General features: G+C 36.4%; 1 protein-coding gene across 2 annotated transcripts; it reads right to left on the minus strand.

Annotated features, from left to right (window-relative positions):
- Nucleotides 1–13,000: 13,000 nt before the first annotated feature.
- Nucleotides 13,001–26,448, minus strand: FRG1_1 (Protein frg1; the record flags this gene model as incomplete). 2 transcript variants are annotated; one of them, XM_012937132.3, is made up of 6 exons in its annotated part: nucleotides 22,439–22,815; nucleotides 21,384–21,805; nucleotides 19,723–19,933; nucleotides 18,942–19,033; nucleotides 17,350–17,460; nucleotides 13,218–13,254 (listed from the first exon to the last, which is right to left on the minus strand). In XM_012937132.3, exons 1-6 carry the CDS (start codon nucleotides 22,484–22,486, stop codon nucleotides 13,218–13,220), a joined length of 921 nt encoding a protein of 306 aa, XP_012792586.3. In that variant the 5' UTR covers nucleotides 22,487–22,815. The 2 variants fall into 2 exon arrangements, with proteins under 2 accessions (XP_051075387.1, XP_012792586.3); XM_051209905.1 differs by lacking the exon at nucleotides 22,439–22,815 and adding an exon at nucleotides 26,410–26,448 and having other exon boundaries at nucleotides 13,001–19,933; nucleotides 21,374–21,805.
- Between the last annotated feature and the right edge of the window lie 822 nt (nucleotides 26,449–27,270).

Consider the following 27,270-nt stretch of genomic DNA (forward strand, 5'->3'; position numbering starts at 1 on the left):
ATCCACTCAACCATAACCAAATGATTTTTTTCCTGCTAAGCGTTTTTTTCTATTAACTTTCTTTTTAATGAAATGACGTTGCTAACCTCATACCTAACACGCTTTCTTTTCTCTGGTTTAAAAATGGTAATAACTCTAGAAAGGTCCCAGACGTAGTTTTAACTAAGATGGTAGTTGGATGTAGTCAACAGTCGATTTGCACTAAGAAAAAACTTGGCACACCATGACATTGATCACCATCCAGAGTTACTCGGTAAAATAGGAAAACCAAATAGTAAATCGTTAATTTACAAAATATCATTCCGTCATATCAAACCGGACTATTGCTGTTGTGATCATGCGTTTTCTTACAAATTGCATTGCATTCCCGCTCTTTTTTTGTTGATCTTTCCCCATCTTCTACTGCCAGACATTACGTTCTTTAACTCGCGTCATATACTACTTATATCAATATAAGTAGCACACACACCAAAGTACTATCATTTCATTTTAAAACTTAATATCAAATATTAGTAAATAAATGAAAAAAAGTATTAAAATTTCATTTCTAAAATAAAATTAAAAAAAAAACAAACCTACTTTCAATGTTTTTGAATTTGCCACTGAATAGTTTGGTTGTTTAAAACAAGTAAAGATCTTTGTTATAGTTTTAATAAACATCATTATTTCCTTCTCATCAAATTGAAATATTTAATGTATTCTAATTTATATAAACAAATCTGAAGTGTCATTATTGTTTCCGTTTGTTTTTCTACTGTACTGAACCAAAAAACAAAACAAAAAACAACAGAATTGATTCCACATTTGTAAACATAATTGTTACTGTCGACTTTTGAAAAATTGACATAACTATACTATTTGATTGCTTTAAACAAATACTGTTTTGACCGAATGAATGACTAATGATAAGTTAGAGAGGTTTTCCAAAATGGAAAAACAAACAAACACGAAATGACAAAAAATAATGATGATTACTTTATTCATACCTTGAATACCATAAGAAATCACTTGGTTTCTGAATGTGCTAAATTATTTTTGAATAAAATTTTTTTTTAAGAGTTGAGATCATGAGACCACTATGGTAAACCTGGAAGCACTGGTGTTAATGTCTAACTTCAACTAATTCACGAAATTGAGCGACACATTCATTATTGTCATCAGTGAGTTACTACCTCACAACACAACCGGGTGAACTTCATTTTAATCAATACATATTTGTGATAGTCAAATGTTTGATTAGTTTAACGACAAGAAAAAACAATTATGACATAAGATCACTAAAATTGAGTAGCAGCTTAAATCAAATCATAAAGTAAAAAAAATACTTAAACAACATTACACTGGTTGAAACCATGAGTCAATTGAAGCTAGACCACCATGGGAAACCTGGAAGCACTGGACGGCCGTTTCGTCCTATTGCGGGACTCTTCAGTAGCACGCATCCACGATCCCGCACCCCGTGAGATTCGAACCCAGGACCTGTCAGTCTCGCGCCAGCCGCTTAACCAACTAGACTACTGAGCCGGCGTCCAACGGTGTTAATGTCTAACTTCAAACAGTCCACGAAGTTGCGCCACCGTACACCATTGTCTTCAGTGAGTTGATACCTCGCAACAGACCTGGTTGAACTTCACTGGTAACGACTTCTCACTAGAACTCCAGGAGTATCTCCTGAAGTCAGTCACTAGTGAGCAGGTGATTATTATTATCAGAAGGAGTTTTGTGAAGGTTCTAGAAATTTCACTCGGTTCGAATCTCGCGGGGTGCGGGATCGTGGATGCGCACTGCTGAGGAGTCCCATACTAGGACGAAACGGCCGTCCAGTGCTTCCAGGTTTTCCATGGTGGTCTAGCTTCAATTGACTCACGATTTCAAACAGTGAAATTTCCAAAATCTCCACAAAACCTATACTGACTTAAACTATAGTCAATTGATAATATAAAATTTCAGTATCTAATTAAATCATCTCTTGTAAAACAGAAATAATAAACATTCCCTTTATAAATCTATTTATGAGAAAACATTCTAAAAATCTCATTATCCCACGTTCTTAGCAACATTTTAGATTTATCTAAACTCAAACTGTTCTATTGTCAAATCTTGTAGTAGCTATGATTATTATGAATGTAAAATACTTGTTATCAAACATTATTGGTATTCTTGTAGGCAAACCTTATAGAAATTAAGATCTTGATAACTTCAGAATTTCTTCGACAGATTAACTTTTGATATAGCTTCTTGTTTATCGAAATTAATATTAGTTATGATAAATAACATGTTCTAATAAGATGGTGGTTGAAGATTGTCAACAGGAAACCCTAAACTCAGTGGCAACGTCTCTGACTGTGAAGCTGGGTGACACGGGATTGAATTTGTCAGGGAGCACCAGTTCCCTTAAGATTACAGGTACATCTTGCTGACAAGTGCCAAATAGCACGAAACTCGGGTCCAGGGTTTCCTGTTGACTACCTCTAACCACCATTTTATCTCAACATAGTGCACGCAAAAACGAGTCACCTAGACTAGTGGCCACATTGTAACTTGGTCGATAGCACTCGGTTTGCACTAAGAAGGAATTGATACACGTGATACTGATCACCACCCAATGATCAATCAATTGTCAACATGTCCTAATACAAATTCGGTATTTCAATCTTACAAGATTATTACCTATTTATGAGAGTTTATATTTTTGTGTTGTTGAATTTAAGGACCGGAATAGATCAGTCTTAATTGGCATAGGCGCATCCTCAAAAGACTTCCTCGAAGCCATCCTTTCACAGCAAGCAGTAAAATCCATGTTGTATTTTGTCCTACTTGGGACTCATTAGCTGAAGTAAACTGGGCCTCAGTGTTAATACACATACTGAAATTTGAACCTAGTAAAAATCAATTCACTGAATTTAATGACTTTATAGATGGATATAATCTTTACATTAGACCGTTTTGTATCTATGAATTCTGAAGTTGTTAGGGATGTTAGATCCCTAGAACTCACTTGGTAAATGCCTTAATTTTATTTTGGAAATTTAAATTTCCTTGTTTTTGCGCCAAGAGCGCACTTTCCACCTTCATGTCGTATTTCCCATTTGGGAGAATCTTTAACTCTATTAGTCCGTTGTGTATGTTTAGTACATTATTTTTACAACGCTTCCCAAGGACAGTTTTATACTGTATATATACGTTTGATTAGTGTCTGTTATCATTCGCTCGTTTTCGGCTGTTCGCAGAATATAATTCCTCATTCCAAGCTTGGATTTCTTCCTCTAGTTAGCGGGGCTGGGACACATCAAATAGCTAGCTTATTGGTTTTTGGTCACTGAGGGTTGTTCCGTTAGCAGTCTAAGTGAAGTCGTAACTCTTATATCCGGGCGAAGATTAAATCACGAGTAACTCCTGAGACATATTGCAAACGGGACATAGACTGGATTAAAGCATGCTCAGTGCATGATTGCTTCGGTGCACGCTGATTGGCGTTAGTCAGTACTTAATGAACACTCTAGAAATCTCATGTGGAAAACTATAAATATACTAACGCTTTCCCTATTGCTTCTTACTTCCATCTAACCTTGTTATTTGAAATATAATCTCTTTCCTGTTCAACCGTGTTCTGATTTGGGGACTTGTCGAGTGAATCGGTGTCCAAGACTACTAAGCAATAGGAATAGCTGGGCCATAACTGTAAAAAAGAGATTATAACACATATTAATTGACTAATATTATCTATATATTCTTATGGTGTAACTATTCAATAATTAGATTATGTATATTTATATTCCTCTTATTATAAGCTTTATTTTTACTTATAATTTATTATTGTACGATTTACGGTTCTTAAGCTATGTTCAGTTTATTGACTACTGCCTCCCACGTTCAAAGCCACATTTGGCCAAATATTGTACATATCGTTATTTCCTATTTTATGGTGCGTTGTGGTCTGTCTGATTGATATATAAACCCAGTATATGTGAAATAAATGATTCGATTCGATTCATATTGCAGAAGCTGGTATTGGTGTTCTGGACTCAAGTGGACGGGCTAGGCGAACATAGGACCAATAAGGACGCTAGGCTGCCCATACCGGTCGAACGTCATTGGTTTGGCACAGTGCTAAGATTGTATACATCGTATTTTGATTGGTGGATAGATCACGTGATAAAAGCCGGACATAAAATCATAACAGTAACGACTCCAAACTTAGCAGAAATGAAATTGTAAAAACTTCTGCTGAATAGTGTATTGTTTCATAGTGAACAAATCATCACAATTTAGACCTATTAATCAAACAGTATTAATTTCTTGCAATTTTACATTTTCAGAAGGGGTTTTGTGGAGATTTTAGTAATTTCAATAGTTGGAATCATGAGCCAATTGAAGCCAGACCGCTATGGAAAACCTGAAAGCATTGGACAGCCATTTCGTCCCAATATGGTACTTCTCAGCAGTGCGCATCCACGACTCAGCCCCACGAGAGATTCCAACCCCGGACCTATCGGTCTCACGCGCGAGTGCTTAACCATTGAACCACTGAGGAGTCCCACATTAGGACGAAACGGCTATTTAGTGCTTTCAGGTTTTCCATGGTGATCTAGCTTCAATTGACTCATGATCACAACTATTAAAATTTTACATTACATTAAAAAATTTGATTAACTTTGTCAAATAAATTAATTTTTATTTAACTTTAACCAACTTATCAAAATTCACTTGCTCCTATTGTAAGTGTTTTTTTCTTAATTATAACGAATATTCCGTGAGATACATAATGTTGATAAATAAACACAACATTTATTTAATGTGTAAACTCTTATGAGACAAACAGAACTTTATATGGATGTGAATTTGTTTATGTCATTAAACTTTGTAACAAAACGAACTTAGAAAATAAGGAGAAATAAGAAGACTATAAGTTGAGAAAGAATAATAAGTTGATAAAAGAATTAGAATATAATAATAATAATAATAATAATAATAATAATAGTAATAATAATACTATGAATGAATACATCTCCGCAGTTGTAATCTATTGTATGAAGTTTTTTTCAAATCCTCAAAACATTGAATTTTTTTTAAGGCTTGCAGTATTGTGCACAAAAGAATTGCGACACTATTCAATAGGAAGACAATAAAATTACAACATGACTGACAAGTAAATTCAAATTATCATGTAATATTTATTCTCTAACCTAGAGATATAATAATGGAATCAATTAAATTAGATATGATTGTGGAAATTATTGAATTTTATTAAGATCACTATTCAGTCTAAGTTAGACAATTATTGAAGATTTGAAAGTATTGAACAGTTGTTTCGTCTTAGTATGGGATTTGAATATCGTTGGATATCGGGTGAGTGATCTAAAGGTAGAAGGTTTGTACGCACGATCAAATGATTTGGGCTTGACTCTTGATGATGGTGTGGTGTTATGACCTTGGATGTCTGACTTTTCGATCACACGACTTATCTACCAATCCGAATACGACTTATACGAATCTTCACACTAGGCCAACCAATGACGTTCAACCGGTGTGGGCAGTCTAGCGTCCTTATTGGTCCTATGTCCTACGAGCCCTTCCACTTGAGTCCAGAACACAATACCAGCTTCCGAATCAGAGCAGATCAGACCAGATCATTTATTTCAGACATACTTGGTTTATATATCAATCAGACAAACCGCAACGTACCATAAAATAGGAAATAATATTGTACACAAATAAGCCCAAAAAGTGGCTGTGAATGAGGGAGGCAGTAGTTAATAAACTGAACATAACTTAAGGACCGTAAATCGTACAATAATAAATTATAGATCAAAATAAAGCTTATTATAAAAGGAATATAAATATCCATAGTGTAATTGTTGAGTAGTTATACAATAAGAATATTTATAGAATATTAGTCCATGAATAGTCCTTGGAATTTACCTGTAGTTTAATCTTCACCGGATATAACACCTCCCCTTTTTTTTTTTTTGAAAATTCCAACTTTAGATTCTGATTAAAAAAAAGAACCATATGTGACTTTAAATTCCTCAACATTCTCCTCCTCCTCGAAATAATGTTGGGTCCTTATGGCTCCAAAATACAACTAGTAGGACTTTATTTAAACCATGTTTCTCGTATTGACTGGAGAAGCCACTAAAAATGACTAGATGATGATGAACGACCTTTGACCTGAGTTCATTATTTTCAAATTCATTATGAATCTCGTTAGCAGATAACGAGTCATTAAGAAAGTCAACGTCTAACAGAATTAAATTAGATTTTTGGCCATCATTCGACTCAGCTGACATATTTCCCTCATTGTTATAAGAAGTTTCATCAAAATCATATGCATTATTCTGAGAATCAATATCTGGCACACTGTCATTAGAAATGGGATAGGTTGACTCAATATAAAATTCTGTCTTCCGGTGATTTTGAGTAACATCTGGTACAATTTGGTTCATCGTGTTGCTCCAGTTATTTTCTGAATACGAGTCACCATAGCTTTCTCGACTAATAGCACGTGGACCACAATTTTGTTCTAGCTGGAGTTTATTTTCAGAGCTGGACAGAACCAGTAGCGTTTCATTTAATTCTGGACTCTGGGCTTCATCTACAGGATCTGGCTCCTGATCACCTGGTATTTCCACAACTTCATGTGCATTTAGCACAATATTTTCTTGCTCTGAGCTGGACACGTTACCAATATTACGTTTTGATTCAGGTATAAAAGGATTTGAATCCTCCGCAGGATATGCTTCTGAAATGTCCATTACTGCACCATTATCTGCATCATGAATAGATTTCTTATTTTCTGCTTGAATGCAAAGTCTGCCCAAAACTGTTTCAAATAGCTGTTGTTGGAAGGCCAACATCTTCTGCTGGTGCTGTAATATTAACCGCAACTCTTCGAAAGAAATCGACATTTTTTTTTTTTGCCAATAATATTAGCTCCAGAAATCACCGGCAATTATACAGCTAATTTATTTCCAAAATCTGAGTCACCACTTGTATTATTATTATTTATTTGTTGCCAAATTCCCCGTCGCCAATTGTTATGACCTTGAAGTTGAGGGTTCAAAACTTTTCTCCACCCCGTCGCCAATTGTTATGACCTTGGATGTCTGACTTTTCGATCACACGACTTATCTACCAATCCGAATACGACTTATACGAATCTTCACACTAGGCCAACCAATGACGTTCAACCGGTGTGGGCAGTCTAGCGTCCTTATTGGTCCTATGTCCTACGAGCCCTTCCACTTGAGTCCAGAACACAATACCAGCTTCCGAATCAGAGCAGATCAGACCAGATCATTTATTTCAGACATACTTGGTTTATATATCAATCAGACAAACCGCAACGTACCATAAAATAGGAAATAATATTGTACACAAATAAGCCCAAAAAGTGGCTGTGAATGAGGGAGGCAGTAGTTAATAAACTGAACATAACTTAAGGACCGTAAATCGTACAATAATAAATTATAGATCAAAATAAAGCTTATTATAAAAGGAATATAAATATCCATAGTGTAATTGTTGAGTAGTTATACAATAAGAATATTTATAGAATATTAGTCCATGAATAGTCCTTGGAATTTACCTGTAGTTTAATCTTCACCGGATATAACATGTGGCGCCCTTTATTTTGTAGTCATTTAGATTGGACGATGTTTGTTGACGGGTTCACCACTTTAGTGGCCCGAGATCTGACTCCAAAGAGATTGTAATGATGATTGTTGTTGAAATATATATATCGCCTATTCTCGTATATAATCATCGACTTAAATCGCGTTAGTCAATAACAGAACTGAATAAGCCGAATAACGAGAATGGACTTTTGAATACATATATTTTGTATATAAAGCGAATGGAATAGAGAGAGGAGAAACGACGCAGAATGGAGATGGCTGGTAAGCCAACTCCCATTTAATCAAGCGTTAATCAATAATTATAGTTACACAAAAGTAAGTTACAGATATGTGATGAGTAATGGGATGAGAAATGTACACACACCTACGTGCTCATATAAAAACAGTCAAGATTGATAAGCGAATAAATAACAAGGTCAGAATGTGACTCAAGTAGAATGAATAGAATGGGCTGTATGCAAACTAGAATAAGGCATATGGGCTTAACATAATAACCGACACTACAATGGAATTATGGATACGTACTGCTGAGATGTCCTATGATAGAACGAAACAACTATCCAGTGAATCTAGGTTTTCAATGGTTGTCTAAGTTAAAGCGGTTGAAGAACTTAATAACACTTGTCTTTGTTTCGAAAGATAATACAATGGAAATTTTGTGGTTATCCACAAAATATCTATGCATGGCCTTCAGAATAAATTATTGAGATGGCAAACATTTTATGCAGTTCAACACTTCTTAATGGCGATTGGAAAATTGGCGAGACTCTAATTTATGGACGAGCCAATCAGAAGCGTTATAGAGATTTCAGGGTTACGGCGCCAACTCCAGTGCTTAATGTTAACGTACGATCGGTTCACAGGGAATTTTGTACAAAACGTGATAATTGAGCGGCTATAACAAATAAAACGGCAAGACTATAATTTGTGGACGAATCAATCAGGTATAAGATAATAGATCTCGGGTTTTAACGCGAAAGTCATTCATCCCTTTGGCTAAATAAATTTCTGGCATTATAGCTGATGTCAGTTAGTGATGAAAACCCCATATATAATTCCTAAGGTAAATTACGAAAATTATCGCGAACTGGATAATGAAAGCACCAGTAACACCGGCTGCAGCCAGATACTACAATATATACGGATGTTTGGAGAGCGTACAGACTCCTACATAAGCTTGTTTATGTGCATCGTGTCGTTATCCAAGAGTAGCATTTTGTGCACTCAACAACCGGATTGCACATAAACAATATTGAAGCCATGTGGTCGAGGCTGAAAGAGTTTTCAAGACTTTATCATGGCTCCAGAGGCCGACTATTCTGTAACCGTACGAATGATTTCCTCTACTGCATGTATTACGATTTAAGAACCTCTTTCTAACCTTAACAAGTGTTTGAACCACGTATAAGAAGTGTATCCACTTTATTTCTTTGGTTTTGTATAACATATTTTTACTCTATACTGACTGTTTGCTGATTGAATAATATTTCTCAAGGTCACTTGAGATTCCTTCAAAGGTCGTCCATAAATTAGAGTCTCGCCGGAAAATTTCTTAATTTCAGTTGATTCTGTTGAATTAGTTTCTCAACCACTGAAAGTGTGAACAATAGAAATAACATTTTCAAGTAAGTTCCAGACTCAAAATACATTATATTTTAGAAATTGTGAATTCTAGTTAGTTTGAACTCTCATATAACTCAATTTAAAAGTGATTGATGAGAAAACAAATTCGAAATGGTTTTAACGGTTTAATGATCCACTTATTCCTTTAGTTCTCATTAAAATCCTCTGTTCTGCAGATGTCGTTCATTTTAACGGTGAATAAACACAAATTTAAAAAAATTTTTTATGAAGTTAATTTCTCCTTTATTATCTAGGATATTGGAAATGTAAGTGATAGTGTAGTGTAATAATGATTGTCACCCTAAGTAATTTATTCCGTAGTCAGAAATATTCATTGTCTACTAGCTAGATCACAGTAGAAATCTTCAAATATTCCTTGTTTATGGAAGTGAAAGCTACGGAAATGAAAACAAAGTGAAATGGTGGGGAAGATCTATAGCTCAGGTAAAGTTGCGATCCCTCAGCTGGATGATTTAATTGTTTTTCCATATGTTATTAGCAAAAACTTCACATATAAGTGAGCTCTATGTATTTCTTCACTTGACTAGCAGCTTGTCCTGGAAACTTTGAATTTGATTAGATGTTGCCTGCAGTGTTACTTTTATCCTAAGTTTGTGCTCATGATGTTGTTCAGAAAGACAATGAGAGCTGCATGACTGAACCATCCAGCTAAGAGGACACGACTTCACGAAAATGTTTGCATATTTGGAATTTTTTATCCAAATATTTTTTAAAATTATCCTGTTTTACCTTTCTTGCTGCTTCAAATTTCTGTTCCAAATACCACGATTGGTGTAGAAAAAGATTCCCATTAATCCCTTAGTATTATTTATCTTTAATTATAATAATAAACCCTTAGTTGAAATATTAAACTATATTTCATTGAGGAAATAAACAAAATTAGAATGTCCGAAATACACGGGGTCAGAATATCACATTCCCAGAAAAACTGATCTTTAACTGTTATACCTAAGTTTATGAAATTAAAAAAATCCAATTTTTTAATGAAATAATTTATTACTTTCACATAACACTATCCAGAACTAATGCTTCAACCTTTCCCAATCTCAGTGACAATTAAATTTGTAGGTGTTTTTTTTACCAAGCACTGTAAATTAGCTAACGAATCCAGTTGGCAACTAGTGTTACATCTTGCGGTAGTTTGATCAGAAAAAGTTTCCCCAACCTGGTATGCAAGTGAGAAGACGAAGGATGAATAAAAAGTTATTAGCCATTGACATAAATTTTCCTTCGATATATAAGCCAAGACCTTGACAATAACATGCTTTGTTCGTCATCTCTCAGTTGCTGTATGGCATTAGGAAAAAACGTAGGCACAGGCCCTTGATGTACAATTCTACTCAGCATATCATTTGTCTTTGCTGAAAAATAAGGCTATCTTCTTGGACTTAGCCACCTGAGTTAAGATGGATGTACATCAATCTCAGAAATGTACACCCAATATCTTACATGTGATCGGATCCACGACTTCTAGATGTCGTGCACAGGACACTGTTGGAATGCATCGATACACCAATCTGATGTATATAAAGTCCAATGTGTGAGATCATATAATGGGTTTGTTGTGAGACCACAAAGTACGTAATCTGGTCAATGGAGGGTTGAGTCCACTCATCTGATAAATCTCAAGCTATGACAAAACCGATGTCTAGAGCATCTTGGTCGCCATCGGTTCCCTAATGCTGACCTCAATCAATGACAAAAGTCACCTTCACATTTAAAATAATCTCCACAATCTTTCAGTTAAATAATTTATATACATGTACGAACTAAAGTCCCCATCTAATGAATTTATCTTTAACTGTATCCGTTTAAATTTTTATTAAATGCCAACTTCCGCTATCTAAATTAATAAGTATTGGAAGTAATCCTAACGATTATATATATATATATATATATATATATATATATATATATATATATATATTACCCCACTAGCATATGAAGAAACTGTTGGGCCAAATCCCAGAAAAGTAGAGGTAGTTACAGTATGAGTGGTGATTGAGAAGATTAATCATCGAAGGTGCGATTCAAGTTACGCGGAATTTAAAAGAATTTTAAGAATGGAGGCACCTGCACAAGTGCCATCCAAAGTCTCTAATCATTGGTTCCGATAATCACGCAGACCCCAATCAGTTGTCTACACCTATTAACATGGCTCACTCCAGTTAATGACTTCATGGACTGATGCAATCTCATTTTATATATTACTACCATTTAACTAACTGCTTCTATGAATTTGTTCATCATGTTGTTGCTAATGAGGTATGGTAACTTGGATCAATGCATATATGTGCCTGGTTCTACGTTGTAGATGACTGACTGACTTGGTTTGACCCTCCCATCAATATCAGATTAATACATTTTCAATAACATACATTGGATAAAATCATCAAAATGTAAGTTCCATCCAGTACATAAAATATGGACAAGTTTTTTAAGTCACTGTAACAATATAACTACATTGATTTCGAGAGATTATTTTGAAATTAGTTCATCATGAGATTATGATGTATGTATTGTCTATTGCGAATAGTAAACTGATGTCATTATAGTCGCGAACCAACTCATTAAATTTTAGTTAAATATAAACATATGTCAGTTAAGACACTTTTTTCAATTAAGAATATATTTCAGACTTGATACCGTGATTAGAATGATTTTGTTATATCCGGCGAGAATTATGAATGGTAACTCCTGAGAACTATTTATAGACAAATATTATAGGTATTCTTAATGTATAACTATTCAGTAGCCAGATTGTGTATATTTATACTCCTCTTATTATAAGCTTTATTTTGACCCATAGACTATTATTATACGATTTACCGTTCATGAGTTCTGCCCAGTCTATTAATTACAATCTACAACGTTCACAGCCACTTTTGGCTAGATTTTGTACAAATATTGTTTACTATTTTATAGTGTGATGTGATTTGCTTGGCTTTTATATAAACCCAATATATTTGAAATACATGATTCATATCGTAGAGGCTGAGATTGGTGTTCTGAACTTAACAGGCAAGAAGCAGGACCGATAAAGACTTCAGACTGCTCGTACGAGTTTTATGCGTCATTGGTTCAGTCAGTCAGTCAGTAACAACGTAGAACTTCGTACGTACGTACATCAGTTCGAGTTGCCATACCACATTAGCACAGAGATACAGTTGTCGATTCAAATCCCATAGTGGTAGACGTAATAAGAGTATAAGCAGTAATCGGGAAGATTAGGGTTTGGAGATGTAATTTAAAGAGTATAATCCAGTGAAATAAATTTGGAAAGAGGAAAAAAAGGGACATGAAGAATTCAGAAGATTAGAATTTGGGAGAACACAGAGAGTGGATGCACCTGCGCCATTGCAAACGATTTTGAGCCATGTCAATCAGGGTCTCTAACCATCGGTTGCATTGGTTCAGTCAATAATTCACTGTTCTCTAATTGGCGGTATCACTATGTTATGTTATATACTAATAGGGCACAAGACCACAAGTTATAACAGGTTTTCCACTGGATAGTAGTATCAAAACTCATATTTGGTGCTGGGTTCGATTCCCGAACACAGGGTCATGGGTGTACACTTCTGAGAAGTTCCACACTAGGATGAAACGGCCACTTTCTGTTTCCAGATTTTTTAGTTATGGTTTAGCTAAGATTTAAATTATAAAAGCATATTTGTTCAGCTTATTGTACCAATACAATCCTAAATGACCGAATTGTTTCCACCTTAAAAAAAGACAATTTATATCTATCAGAATTTTATTTAAAAAAAACTAAAAATTTTGAAAAAATTTATTAACAAAGAAAGAAAGAAACATTAAGATAAATTATCTTCCGATGGTAAGGAATAAAACCTGTCTTGACGATTTCAACAACCGATGAATGAATAATACATGTTCCGTAAAAAAGACAATTAAAATTTACATGATGAATTATCATTATTTACAGTATCGATCTGATTTCATTTTTTCACGTCTACAAAGATAAAAGAAAAATACAAATATTGATTTTTAAGTTATATTTAGATACATATTAAAGTAAACTATGAACTTTGTTTATTGATAATATATGTGCTTCAAACAAGTGGTACAATCGAGAGTAGGGAGAGTTAGCTCTCCTTCTCTATATGCTGTCACATCGCCACGTGCATACAACCAGTACCAGGGAAATCCGACTAACTGCCTTCTCGCAGCAGTGGTGTTGTTTACGAGATTGAGAGGACGAAAAGCGAATGTACGATGTTTCAACCGGGTCGGTGGAACTCGAAGAGTCTACCTAGAGGAGTTGAAAAACCCTAATTCCAAATCAACTGTGCACATAGACTCCAGTATCCTGAAGGAACAAATGACGTATGAACCTATTGTTGGTCACCGGCTACCATGGGACCACATCCCCTGACGTTGCTCCACTGCTTTGTGGGTCAGACCTTTAGGTCGAAGGTTCCGGGTGTGACCTCCTAAGAAAATCACCTGCTTCGGTTTGGGCACCCGAGAAGTATCACAGTCCACACTGGTGCCTCTTTGTACCAATGTTTATGTGTTTAGATAAAAAACACTATTATAGCTATATTGAAAACAATATTTTGGTGATATAAATGTGATATATATTTCCTTCTAGTATAGAGGATACCAAGTGAGAAATTTAATAGCGTTAGGAGAGCAGGTCTTGTGTGAACTGAAAATGAATGATGACATTTAAAAACCATTAATTTGCGAAAACCTCATTTTTCGGTTTACTTGCGTCATTGGAATTTAGAATAAACCTTGTAATTCCAACCTGTTATTATCTGACAATAGTTGTGCGTATATTGTGTTATAAATACTGAAGAGCTTACAACAAACAATTAGGGAACATATTACACTTTTCCGAGGTTGATAAAAAAGACTATTAACATATCAGTGAAATATCTATCACTCAGAATACCACAATTAAGAGTACATTACTGTTCAAACGTAGATATCAATCTGTGACTATTGGAGCGCTGTATTTTAAATATCAAAATAGATTCGCTATGTAAGAATTTAAAAATCGTCAAACTGCATCACGAGGCAAGCCCTAACTTGGAATCCTGAAGGGAAGCGGAAAAGAGGAAGGCCAAAAAACACATTGCGTCGGATAATAGAAGCAGATATGAAAACGATGAATTACAACTGGACGGAGCTAGAAAGGATTGCCCAGGACAGGGTTGGATGGAGAATGCTGGTGAGCGGCCTATGCTCCTTCACGAGGAGTAACAGGCGTAAGTAAGTAAGTAAGTATGTAAGAATTTGCAGTTGATAACATTCAGTAAACATTTTTTAAGGATCAGACTATTATCATGTGATTATAATTTACGCTGAAATGACCGGATAATGAAAAACGCATTGTTTGTACGACCCAGCTTTACTCTGACCCAATTACACAATAACTAAAAAGATAAACACTGAGCACAGAATACATTAGGATAACCGGTTTATAAAATTAATCCCCTTACACATTTGTTCGTTAATCTAACAATTTCTTAAAATTACAATCAGCTGACTAAAATACTAAATGAGAATCAACTTAGTCTATAAAACAGCAATATACTGACTGGTCTTCATATATCTTTTACAAGTAAATAGTGATATAACAGAATGAAGAAATAATAACCCTTGAGACTTTATGGACTATTATTAAATGGAATCATATTGTATAATTAACAAACAACTGGACTATTATATTCCTATGTTCCATTTATTGTAAGCTATCGTTTGACCCACTATTAGTACACATTATAAGTAAAGATGCATAGTGGCTAGCAGTGGGATCCAGGACGCATGTTTTATCCTACTCAGGACTCATCAACTGGATGTACCTGCATCCCACAGTTGTTGTCTGTTGTGACTTGTGGACAGAAGACGCGTAAAACAAGCAAGAACAGCCTAGAGTCCTGATTGGTCCCGCTTCCCTGTCTAGCCCAGCCAGTTGAGTCCAGAATGCAAGTCTCAGCCTCTCAGATATGAATCATTATATTTCAAGCATACTCTTATTTATTTATTTTAACACATAGATATTGGCACAAGGAGGCACCAAATGCATATGCGCCACACGATTCTCATTCGATAGGTGTGAGGGCTGTGATACTGCCCGGGTGCCCAAACCGAAGCAGGCAAGCATACTCTGTTTATATACCAATCAACCCGACCACAACGTACCAATAAAATAGAAAATAACGTCTGTACAATAATTAGCCAGAAGTGGCTGTGAATGAGGGAGGTAGCGATTAACAGATAGGGAATAATTCATGAATGGTAAATCGTACAATAATAGTTCCCTTGTTTTGCCAGAAAATATGTCTTACGCATCAAATAATAATCAAGAACCTGGTGCAGTTTTGTTGGACGCTGATTATCATAGTGATCCACTATCTACTAGTGGTGTTCCTCATAAATTTGGTCACAATATTTCAGAAGAGTCAAACTTCGATCACCTTATATCAATTGTCGTTCAGCCTCACCACTCAGTCACTTTCAATAGATCCTCTGTTCAGTACGACAAATATGTCTTAAATAAATTCGAATTAATTGTAAGTTGGGCATATGAGGATCTAACACTGTTTCGTGGGGGAGGATGAACCCAGAAAATTTAAAATCCTGATCTTCAAAAAGGGGAGGTGTTGTGTCTCGATGAGAATAATGAATGGTAATTTTTGGGATCCATTTATGGACCAATATTATGAGTATATTTTTATCGTATAATTGTTATGTAACTAAACTGTTCATATTCATGCCCCTCTTATTATGAGCTTTATGTTGACCTATGAACTATTACTGTACGATTTACCATTCATGAATTATTCCCTATCTGTTAATCGCTACCTCCCTCATTCACAGCCACTTCTGGCTAATTATTGTACAGACGTTATTTTCTATTTTATTGGTACGTTGTGGTCGGGTTGATTGGTATATAAACAGAGTATGCTTGCCTGCTTCGGTTTGGGCACCCGGGCAGTATCACAGCCCTCACACCTATCGAATGAGAATCGTGTGGCGCATATGCATTTGGTGCCTCCTTGTACCGCTGCGCACATTAATCTCCAGTCCACAAGACACAACAGTGTCCACTCCGGGACTCAAACCCAGTACCGTTCGCTTCAAACGCCATCGCGTTATCCACTTAGTTACTGAGTCTTGATAGTCACTAGCTTGTGCAGTGGGGTGAGGTTTAATTTATTTTTGTATATTAGTACACGTCATTATTTCAAAATTATTACTAATTGGGTATTTGCAGCTTGTCTGACTCATTTCCACTCTATATATGAGTACCGTTTTTCATTTTATGATCTGATATAGTCCAGTATGGAAACCTATGACTCCTTGGAATAATAATAATAACAGGACCTTTGGCTGCTATCTTCTTATATAGGAATTGACGGACCAATAGGAGCGAAGCATATGTTAGCATCAACTCGACGTTAATCGTATTGGTCGGGCTATACCATCGGTTAAGGCCTATGATACTAGACTATAAGGGGAATAACATAGACGAGTAGAAAATTATAGATGGAAGTTTGACTGGCAAGCCTATCTAGTGGTATTGATTAACGTCTTAGACATAACAGATACATACATATACATACTACAGGAAGTAGAGTAAGGCTCATATCCAAGTATCTAGTGAATGAGTTTAAAATCTTCTAAATGGTAGGTGACATAGACCGATACTATTTATAGTGCTGATGTATTTTTCATGTTCTATCTTTTTCAAAGATCTTTGTTTTATATCAATCACCCCATCCTTAGCATTTATTGATTCTATTTATTAAGTTTAAAGTGTGTCCTGTGCGCTCAATGTTCACTATCAGCGATACAGTTATTTCAATGCTTTTTCGTTCCGTTAGCCTATTTTTACTACGCTAATATAAAGCGCGACAACTTCAATCGATGTATATTTGCACTGCATTGTACCATGTTGTTTCTGATTAACTGACCAACTGAAAACTACAGAATATAGTTTAGTTTGAACAACTGAGATTCAATAGGTCTAACCAGTAAGCGTTACGAAGAAACAATTTTTATAATTTGTTTTCAAGAACAAATTAACACACACCGATCTAGTAGACATTCATACAGATTGCCAGAATGACGAGCGCGCTTTACATTACTGAAATCTTCTTTGCTTAAACGAAGCTTTTGATCTTGCCAACTTTGGAATTTACGTCTAGAAATAAAGTGAATTAAAACAGTTGTTTTATTTAATAAGAAACTACCCAGATCATTTTACTTTAAAATTGCGACAACCTTAGGAAAGTAGAACAAACACACAAAAATTTCCATTACGATACTTCTCATCATCACACTCTAATGAAAATTGACAAAAAGAATACTGACAATGAGTGTCGCTTATAAATAAACCATGTAGAATGAGGCATAAAATGAACATTTATTATGGCTACCATGAGATGATGCAACACAGTGGCTAGAGACGTTATCAGATATGGCTCAGAATAGAAGCCGCTGGCGATCCTGCTGTAACCTTCTTTTACTTTCTTCATAAAAAGTGGTTGTATCTTCCTTAACTGAAAGATTTCTTCTGGTTGTACCTTTCCGTTTCCCCCATTATTATTATTACACTACATTACACTAATCTGTGGTCGTTATTGTTCTTTTTTTCTTGTACTCCCCTTACCTTCTTTTTTCTCTTCCCATTCTCATTGTTTTGTGTGGCGCATGTATATTTGGTGCCCTCTTGTACCAATATTTATGTGTTCAAATAAATAAATAAATAATGGCCACCATACTTCACATTGTTATAAATTAGAACTCATGATGAATGGTGAACGAGTTTTGGATTATTAAAATGAATGCAATTTAGTACTAATAGATGAAGTGATACAATGTGGCCAAGTAATAACTGCTAAGAAAACAGAACTATTGATGCAAACCCCTGCATAGACTGAGACCAAAGACAATACCATTAACCAGAAAGATAATATGCTTAGGTCCAAAATATTGAACACAAAAATAAGCATGATTAAATTTCACAAAGAATCGAACAATGCTGATTTTACAAGTCACTCACTCTCCAATGAATTAAAAAGTGACTCTGTTAGACTTAGTTCTTGTTCAAATCACAATAGCACAACCAGATGGAAAATCAAAATGATGAAAATTAAAATAACTGAAATAATAATAGTATCAATGAGAGAAATGAAACCTGGAAAATTTAGTTGAAAGACAATAAATAAAGGAATGAAGAGTATAGGGTGATAATGGAAATCAGGATTTAAGGGAGGCCAAATGTTGAATACATTCGACCTATGGTAAATAACATCATCTTTGATCTCCAATCAATAAAGATATATTAAGTTGTTGATAGCCTTGATTTATAAATTTCTATAGGAATAAAGTTGGAAATGTACAGTATATTGTGGATCACATAAGCATACATTTGTGGTTCAATGTACGGTAGATATCGTTAATTTGTAACTCACAAAGTACAGGTTTATGTAATTGGCCTTCAGTCAGTTTGTGTGATGGGTGACAATACTACCCATACTTTCCAAAATGAACTAGCGACAGAGTAGTTCGACCCTGCAACCCACCAGTCGGAATCCAAGTATTTAAAACACTGAGTTATCCAATGAAATACAAATAGGAGTCGTACAGAATATAGAAAAAATAAATTAAGTAACAACTTACACATAATTAACTTCAGCTTTTTTCAAGCCTTCGCGTTCTTCTTCTGGTATATCCAATAAAGGATCATGGATAAGAGGTTTATTAGAACGAAACTATGAGAAAAAAGTGATAAACAGAGGTAAGCCGTTTGAATAAAGTATAGAAAACATCAATCAGACACAAAATCATCACCAATTAAGTAACAACTCAAAATATTTGCATAACATCAGTTTCTATGAGTTGAAGATTGCTTACAGTTGAAATGAACTATAACTACATATTAGAGGAAATATTGTACACCGCTATTAAGACAAGCAAAAGATGTATGCACTTTCGAAAGACCCCTCGAATGTCGTACTACCATTGGATAAATGATATTTTGGGTTTCAATAGCAGCCACCATCTAGACGAAGTACAACAAAATAATGCTTACAACAGTCAAGCTAAAACAAACTAGAAATCCATGAAAGTTCTTACTATTGGTATTGGCTGTGTAGGAAAGTGAAAACTTTTTGGATGATGTTTGTATTTTAGTATGTTGAGAGGAATTGTGCAGCATTAATTTAGAGGCCAACTTTATACCAAAGTATTTACAAAATTCATCACTAAAAATGTATATATCCTTATGTTATATGATAACAATTATTGGGAATACCACTTCTCCTTTACAATTTGTTCTATCTAGCAAATGTTAGTCTTATGTAACTCAACACAAATAATTGAAAACTATACATTAATCTTGAACACTGAACAGATAGTTTGCAATCGAATTAAACTGAAAAAACTGACAACAATTACATACAATAACCATTTCATTGGTTTTGGCTTGTTGACTTTTGAATATAATATCATCCGTAATCGGATCAGCTGAAAGGAAACAATTGTTTGCTCCTAACATAGCACTACGACCATCTTGAAAAATTGGTTCGAATTGTTCAAAAACTCCAACAGCATCTGCTATGGCTGCCAAAATAGCATCGGATTTGGTAGAAACACCAAGATATCTACCGTACCTGTATTTCAAACAGAAAACAAAACCGAGATTATTGTGTTTATAGGAAAAAGATAGCAGTTTAAAAAACGAACAATGATTGTAGATATTGTTTGACAATGGTTCCACATTATTTTACTGGACGGGTGACATGATACTGTAAGAATCAAGCCTGATAGTAGTTAATCACTAATCCTATTGGAAAGTAAACGACCTATGGTTCTTTAAATTATTTGTTAATTCACATTTATACATGTTTACTTTTCTGTTCAGTATTTTATAAGGATTTTACTTCGTTATAAGAATATATTCCAATGAGCAGCTGTCTTGTCTTATGATATTAGTTAACTGTAAGAAGAGGCGGTTATTATCTGCCCATATTGTATCATTCCACATCATCTATCGATCAGTGCCCTTTTCTTTCATCTTAACAGCTGGAAATTCATTCATAAAATCCCATTTCATTATACTGCTATTATAAAAACTCCATATTAACACACTTGTATTTATTTATACAATTTGTATCACACAAATCTCTTTAAAATCAATGATAAATTCGTATTCGAACGACCATCAGGTTAAATGTCACTCCAGTGCAAACTGTGATGGAAAGAGTATATGGGCAAAATTTTCTCTCCTTGGAACAGACGTTGAAACTATCGACTTTCATTTAAAATAAAAAATGAAACATCAATCATGAAGTACGCTCAAAATGAAACTTAATGACGATAACACCCTAACTGTTTAGGCTTTGACCAGACTCCTTTAAATTATCTAGCATCAATACAAGTCAGTCAATCAGTCATCTACAACGTACGACCAGGCACATATATGAATCGGTCCAACTTTCCATACCTCATTAGCACAAAAAGATGAACATCAAATTCACAGAAGCAGTTACTTCAACGTTAGTTATACATAAAGAAAGATTGCATATAAAGATATGATACAGGGATAAAGAATTAGTTCATAGGAAGAAAGGTATAAAGTAATTTTAATCTAATAGTTTAAGAGAAAACAAAGAGTGTACATATTTACGCCATTTTGATCAATTGTGAGTCATGGTCACTCAGTCTTCAACCATTGGTTACGATTGTCGCACGGACTCCAACCAAGTGGTCTGCATCTACCAACATGGCTCAGACTAGAAGTTAGTGACTTTGTGGACAGTTACCACATTTATAGTTTGGCTGCCCCTAACTTTCTTCCATCCGTCTACAACACTAGTTAGCACTGCGTGCCGTCGTAATCGGTAGTGGGTAATACGAACTAATACGGCGCGTATTTCTAAATTGAAAACAAAAAGATATTCCAGCAGAATAAACGTTATTATTCAAACATTCACAATAAGAGCTAATTCCTTTGAGGGGAGTTGGTCAGAGACTCTACAACCACAAATTAAGGTAAATTACATTGTAAAACTTATTTTATTTGAATTATAGAACAGAAAACTACTACTCACACTAACTAACCCAGATTTAAATGCAACTTTAGTATCCGAAACTTGCATAGCGGTGAAAATCTCTTCTGGAGCTGGTGGTTCTCCGTACTTCCTTGGTGGTCCGATAACAACCAAACCTTCATCGGTAGCTGATAAGTAACAAGCACCTGTAAACTCCTTGTTATTAGCATCCTGTCCAGAGTGTGTAGCTGCTTCGAATCCATCAGCCGTCAACGGTTTATCAGTTGCAACATAAACTTGTATTGCTATTGAATCCTTCACTTCATCGAATTCTTTCACAGACCACCAGCCACCATGAGCATCTGCTTCCAAAATACGTTCTGTTTTCTCAACCTTTGGTTTCGATTCGTGATGTCTTTTGTGATGCTTTTTCTTCTTCTCACCTTTTAATTTTAATTTTCCAGGTCGGACAAATGAGTAACTGTCCATCGTCTAAAAGTCGATGTAAATTTTCAAATACATATTACACCATACATTGCATAAATCTTACGTCTATGCTAAACATTCTAGATAAGATAATTCCCCTACTTAGTAATCTTATGTAAAAGGATAGTGGTAATTTACAAGACGTTAAACCTTAAAAGTAGAAGACTAGTTTGTCTTAGATATAATAATTGCAAAAAGTAAAAGCAATTGATCTGTGTTTACAAAATAAAACTATAACACCAGATAATTTCAGTTAGTCATCATCAACGTAGAGCCTGACATAAATGTACATCGAACCAATTAATCATACTAAATCCATATAACGAGATGAAATTAAAAGAAATAGTAAAGGAGTCGGAGTTGTAGTACTGATGATATTAAAAAAGACTAAACATGGACAAAGTATGTATGAAAGAATATTGTAATTCAAGATGGGACGGAAGATATAGAGTAAATGCATCTGCACCACTATCAACGGTTTCAAGACATCACTATAGTCTCCAGTTACTGATTGCCGCTATAGCGCGGACTTTAACCATCTAGTGTGCATCTACCATCATGGTTCAGACCAATGTTAATGACTTCTTGAACTGATGCTACGTCTTGGTCTGGCTGTCTCCTAGCTTTATTCCAACTTACTCCCATTTCACCAAGCATAGCTTGTCGAGGTAAGCTGTGATTAGGCATAAACGAACACGTCCTTAACACCTTAATCAGTAAGGATTCATCGCCTCTTCAACCGACACCCCGCTTTTGATCACTAAATTAAGCTCGACTTCAACATTGTGTACAAGACTGCCTTGTACACAACCACGCCAGCGGTAGCTGATCACGATGTGATCAATCTGAGTCCAGGCTTGAGATGCAGAGGGAGGACGCCAGGTGGCACATCGGCGATGACTGTGTCGGAAGTTAGTGCTAGCCAGAAACAGGTTGTGGTCTGTGCACAGTTGCAGTAGACGATCCCCGTTATCTGTCCTGTGACCAACAAGGCCCCCAAATGCCCTGGTATGGCCGAGAGCGGGGTGGGTTCGCCCTCCCTCTCGAAATACTCTCACACGGCCGCGCGTATACAGCCTCTGTTAGAGAAGTCCTACTCACTGCCTTCTCGTGGCGGGGGTGTTGTTTACGAAAATGAGAGGACGAAAAGCGAATGTCCGGCGCTTTAACCGGATTCCAAACTAAATCAATGGTCCACATGGGCTCCAGTATCCTGAAGGAACAAATGGCGTATGAACCAATTTTCGGTCACCGGCTACCATAGGACTGCATCTCCTTACGATGCTCCACTGTCTTGTGGGTTAGACCTTTAGGTCAAAGGTTCGGGGTGTGGCCCCCTAAGATAACCACCTGCTTCGGTCTGGGCACCCGGGCAGTAAAGCAGCCCACACGCAATTAATGAACTGAAATTGTGTGGCGCATATATATTTGGCGCACTCCTGTACCAATATATATGTGTTCAAATAATAATAATAAACATCGGCCACCTAAACGACTCTCTTCTGTGCCCAGACGCCCGACCTGAGCATTCAAGTCTCCGGCTAGTACTGCAATATCTGTCGAACGCACTTTCTGGAGAAGAACAGATAACTGGTGATAAAACTCATCCTTGATTGGATCCGGGCTGCAATCTGTCGGATCATAGGCGGAGATGGCGAAAAGGCATCGTTTCTCACGCCGATTTCTCACTTTGATGGAACTCTCTAATCTAACAGCACATAACCGACTGTTAATGGGGATCCAATCGATTAGTGCTGCCTCAACTCTAGCGCTTAGTGCGACACCAACGCCAGCAAGATCAGACGAAGATGCCACAGAGTCCCCGGATAAACACACGTAAAACAATCCTTTTGAAGCGACAGATGGAGAGCGAATTTGTAGTACTTCACCAGAGTTTTGAATACGGGTCTCGGATAGACAGCAAACATCGATGTTATGACTTTCTAAAGACATAGCCAGCCCTATCTGTTGTCCAACCTGCATAAGTGTGCGAACGTTGAGGACAGCCAGTTTGAATGGTGCACGTGGTTTCAGAAGCACTGCCTCAGTACTCATATTCGGTGGTAATATACAATTTTGAACCGGACAGTGACTCGAGAACGTTTAGATAGAGTCGAATTTCCACCATAGACGAGCTGCTGTATAAGTAGAAAAAATAAGTATAGACAGAGTGGGAATAAAAGGGAGTGAATAATGACATGATAAATAATAATAATAATAATTTGAATCATTTGATTGTTAGTCGAAGCAAGAAAAGTAGTTTCCATAAATTTAGACAGTTCATCATTTGTGTGTGGGCTGTGATACTGCCCAGACCGAAGCAGGTGGTTATCTTAGGGGGCCACACCCCGAACCTTTGACCTAAAGGTCTAACCCACAAGACAGTGGAGCATCGTAAGGAGATGCAGTCCTATGGTAGCCGGTGACCGAAAATTGGTTCATACGCCATTTGTTCCTTCAGGATACTGGAGCCCATGTGGACCATTGATTTAGTTTGGAATCCGGTTAAAGCGCCGGACATTCGCTTTTCGTCCTCTCATTTTCGTAAACAACACCCCCGCCACGAGAAGGCAGTGAGTAGGACTTCTCTAACAGAGGCTGTATACGCGCGGCCGTGTGAGAGTATTTCGAGAGGGAGGGCGAACCCAACCCGCTCCCGGTCATACCAGGACATCATTGTACAAACCGTATATCGAATTGGAGTCATTAGCTAAGACACTAAAATTCCATGGCTTTGATGTGTAGTATGTCTCCGAAACATGTACACAGGATAATAGCGTTATCACTGACTCATAGAACCTATATGGAGAGCCAACAATATATACCCTGCAGGTATCCTAAGACGAAACGAAGAGTTCTCACAGTTTTGTTGATGCATGTGTAGTACTAAATTTGAAGGCTGAACACAGACTTTTTGATTGGATTCCTGTCGACAGTTACCCATATGCTGTCCATCCCAATGGAATCACAAGAACTTGGGAAGATACAGACACACCCCATCGCCCCTCCACCGTTTCTGCCTATGTCCCCATTGACTGCATCTTGGAGTGAGTAAAAGACTAGTTATATAACGTACTTTCAAAACCCATCTGCTTAGACGTAGTAGTTGTAACGGGCGATCATCGTACTCAAGTTGGTAGACTAAGCTAAATTGAAACGTACTTGTATGGGGCATGTGGTGTTTCAACAAAAGGAGCGGATAACGGAGGTTATCTAGTGCAATTATGCTCAGATAACTGGCTATCCTGAGAAGTGTGAACTTTAGACAAAATGAAAAACACTGTCTGACCTGTTGACGCAAATCAACACTGACGGTTACAAATAGATCATATCACCATCACGCATCGTTGAGGAGGCTCGACCGCAGACTGCCGCTCCTTCTAAAGTACATGCTTGGAGTTTGGTCATACCCTGTTTAGTGTATGCATTATTAAGCGTTTTACTGGCAAGAAAACTTTCAGATACCAATTCGATTGAAAGGCTAGGCATCGACTAAGGGAAGAATCAGCTAAGTACCTAGTCGGTCGTGACGGAACGGTTTGTCCTGAAATAGCATAGGATGATGTTTAAAAAGCTGTAAATATAATAACGGCGTCCACTAACGACTTGTATCGAGTCTATGGAACGCTGATGGATTCAGGTGGCATCTACAAATTGACGTGCGCCCCGAACATCATTTCGAGAGGCCTGGAGAACGATGGAACGCGGTGAAAAAAGCGATGAAAAGCGCAGCGTATCTAGATGTGATCTGATGTAAGGTGTTTAGATCGATCTACAAGGCTTTCGGAGACCATGCTGATACAATCGCTCTAATGAGAAAGATCAACCTTTGATATTTTAGAAAACTCCATAACAGTAATAACCTTCAAGGGATCTGGGAGAAATTGGCTTTTCTAAAAGCAAGTCGAAAATAAGGTGCCACTGTCACAATAAGATTCAGTCTTAATCCCAAAAATTAGACGAAAAATCCCCTTGCTTCTTGTTCTCAGTAGCTCTTTTAGTGGAAAATTATTAAGATTTTTTTCGAATCCACAGCTTGGTTCTATCGCACACAATCTTTGTTTTGGAGAAAATTTTGTCGCTTTTGAGTAAATTTTGAGGTAGCCGCAATAAAGCACTTTAGGGAAATGGCACAGAACCCCCAAGACATTCTAGGGTCTGGAGAAAATCCCCAAAGTTTTGAGGAAACCCTCAAAATGTTCGGGAGAATTATGAGTTTCTCCCGCATCTCTGTGCTAATGTGGTATGGTAACTTGAACTGATGTATGTACGTACGAATTTCTATGATGTTACTGACTGACTGATGCGTTTTCCCGAAGATTTTCTCAGAATCTTATAACACTTTAGTTTTTTCCCGGACATTTCTCCAAACTTTGAGAAAACTACCAGACTTTTTACAACTTTGGGTAAAACCCTAAAATTTACAAAAAAATTCCCCCAGATATGGAGATTTGGCCATGAAGCTCATGAGCTTGGCTAACTACAAACTGTAAGACAAAAAACCGAGGACAAAACGATATTTTAATGAGTAACACGCCCTATAACGCTGATAACGAGCCGTAAAAAGACAAAAATCCAAATGTTCCAGTCAACATTTTGTAGGTACATACCTAGAGCCACGCTGTAGCGTCACATCTGTATAGCCCGGGTTGAATACAAACGAGTCAAATGATTGTAGACAGAGTATAAAAATTTTTGCTTGACATGCTTCTAGTATCAATGATTACCGTCACTAACAGTAAGGGACCTAGATACAGTCAACAGATAGACGAGAAATACGTTCCCTGGCTATGTCACAAACAGCAAATGTTCAACCAACAAATACCCTTTCTATTTTCACATTTTCCATGTTGCGGATTTAACACAGTAATTTGTTCGTTTTCATTTTTCATATATTACATGTTTCCCCTTCATAACTATTAGATAACCGTGTTTCCAAAGTTTTCTCTTTGTAGCGATAAATAAATCGCCAAAATATATAGCTCTGCAAGTCTTCGACATTTGATGCTGACCACATTAGTTTTACAGAACTCACCCATCTGAAGGCACTCGGCCACCCATCCTAGCTAGATTACGAGTACGCCGCGCTACACACTTCCCACAGCTGCTGGTCAGCCTAGATTAATCACTTCTCGAAACATCGGTATTCTACCAAATATATCTTCGAGCATCTCCGCTTCTGACTTCTGATTTGACATGTTTCTGTATTAAATATGTTACTAGTTAAAGTGTTTTTAATCTCAGAATACTTGTACCATCTTTGTTTTTTATCCACACAATTACTGATGTTTTTGCAAACGTTGGGCCTTGGCTATACCCTGAACCACGGCCCAATTAATCATCCCTATTCCCTCAATAAACTACCACTTCTTCTTGCTGAGGATCGTTGACTGACTATGAAGAATCATCTGCAAACCTCAGCCGCATCAACACTGAATAAAATAACCTATCACTCATTGGTTCGTAAACTG

Source organism: Schistosoma haematobium, chromosome 1, assembly GCF_000699445.3.
Source record: "Schistosoma haematobium chromosome 1, whole genome shotgun sequence".
Taxonomy (NCBI): Eukaryota; Metazoa; Platyhelminthes; class Trematoda; order Strigeidida; family Schistosomatidae; genus Schistosoma; species Schistosoma haematobium.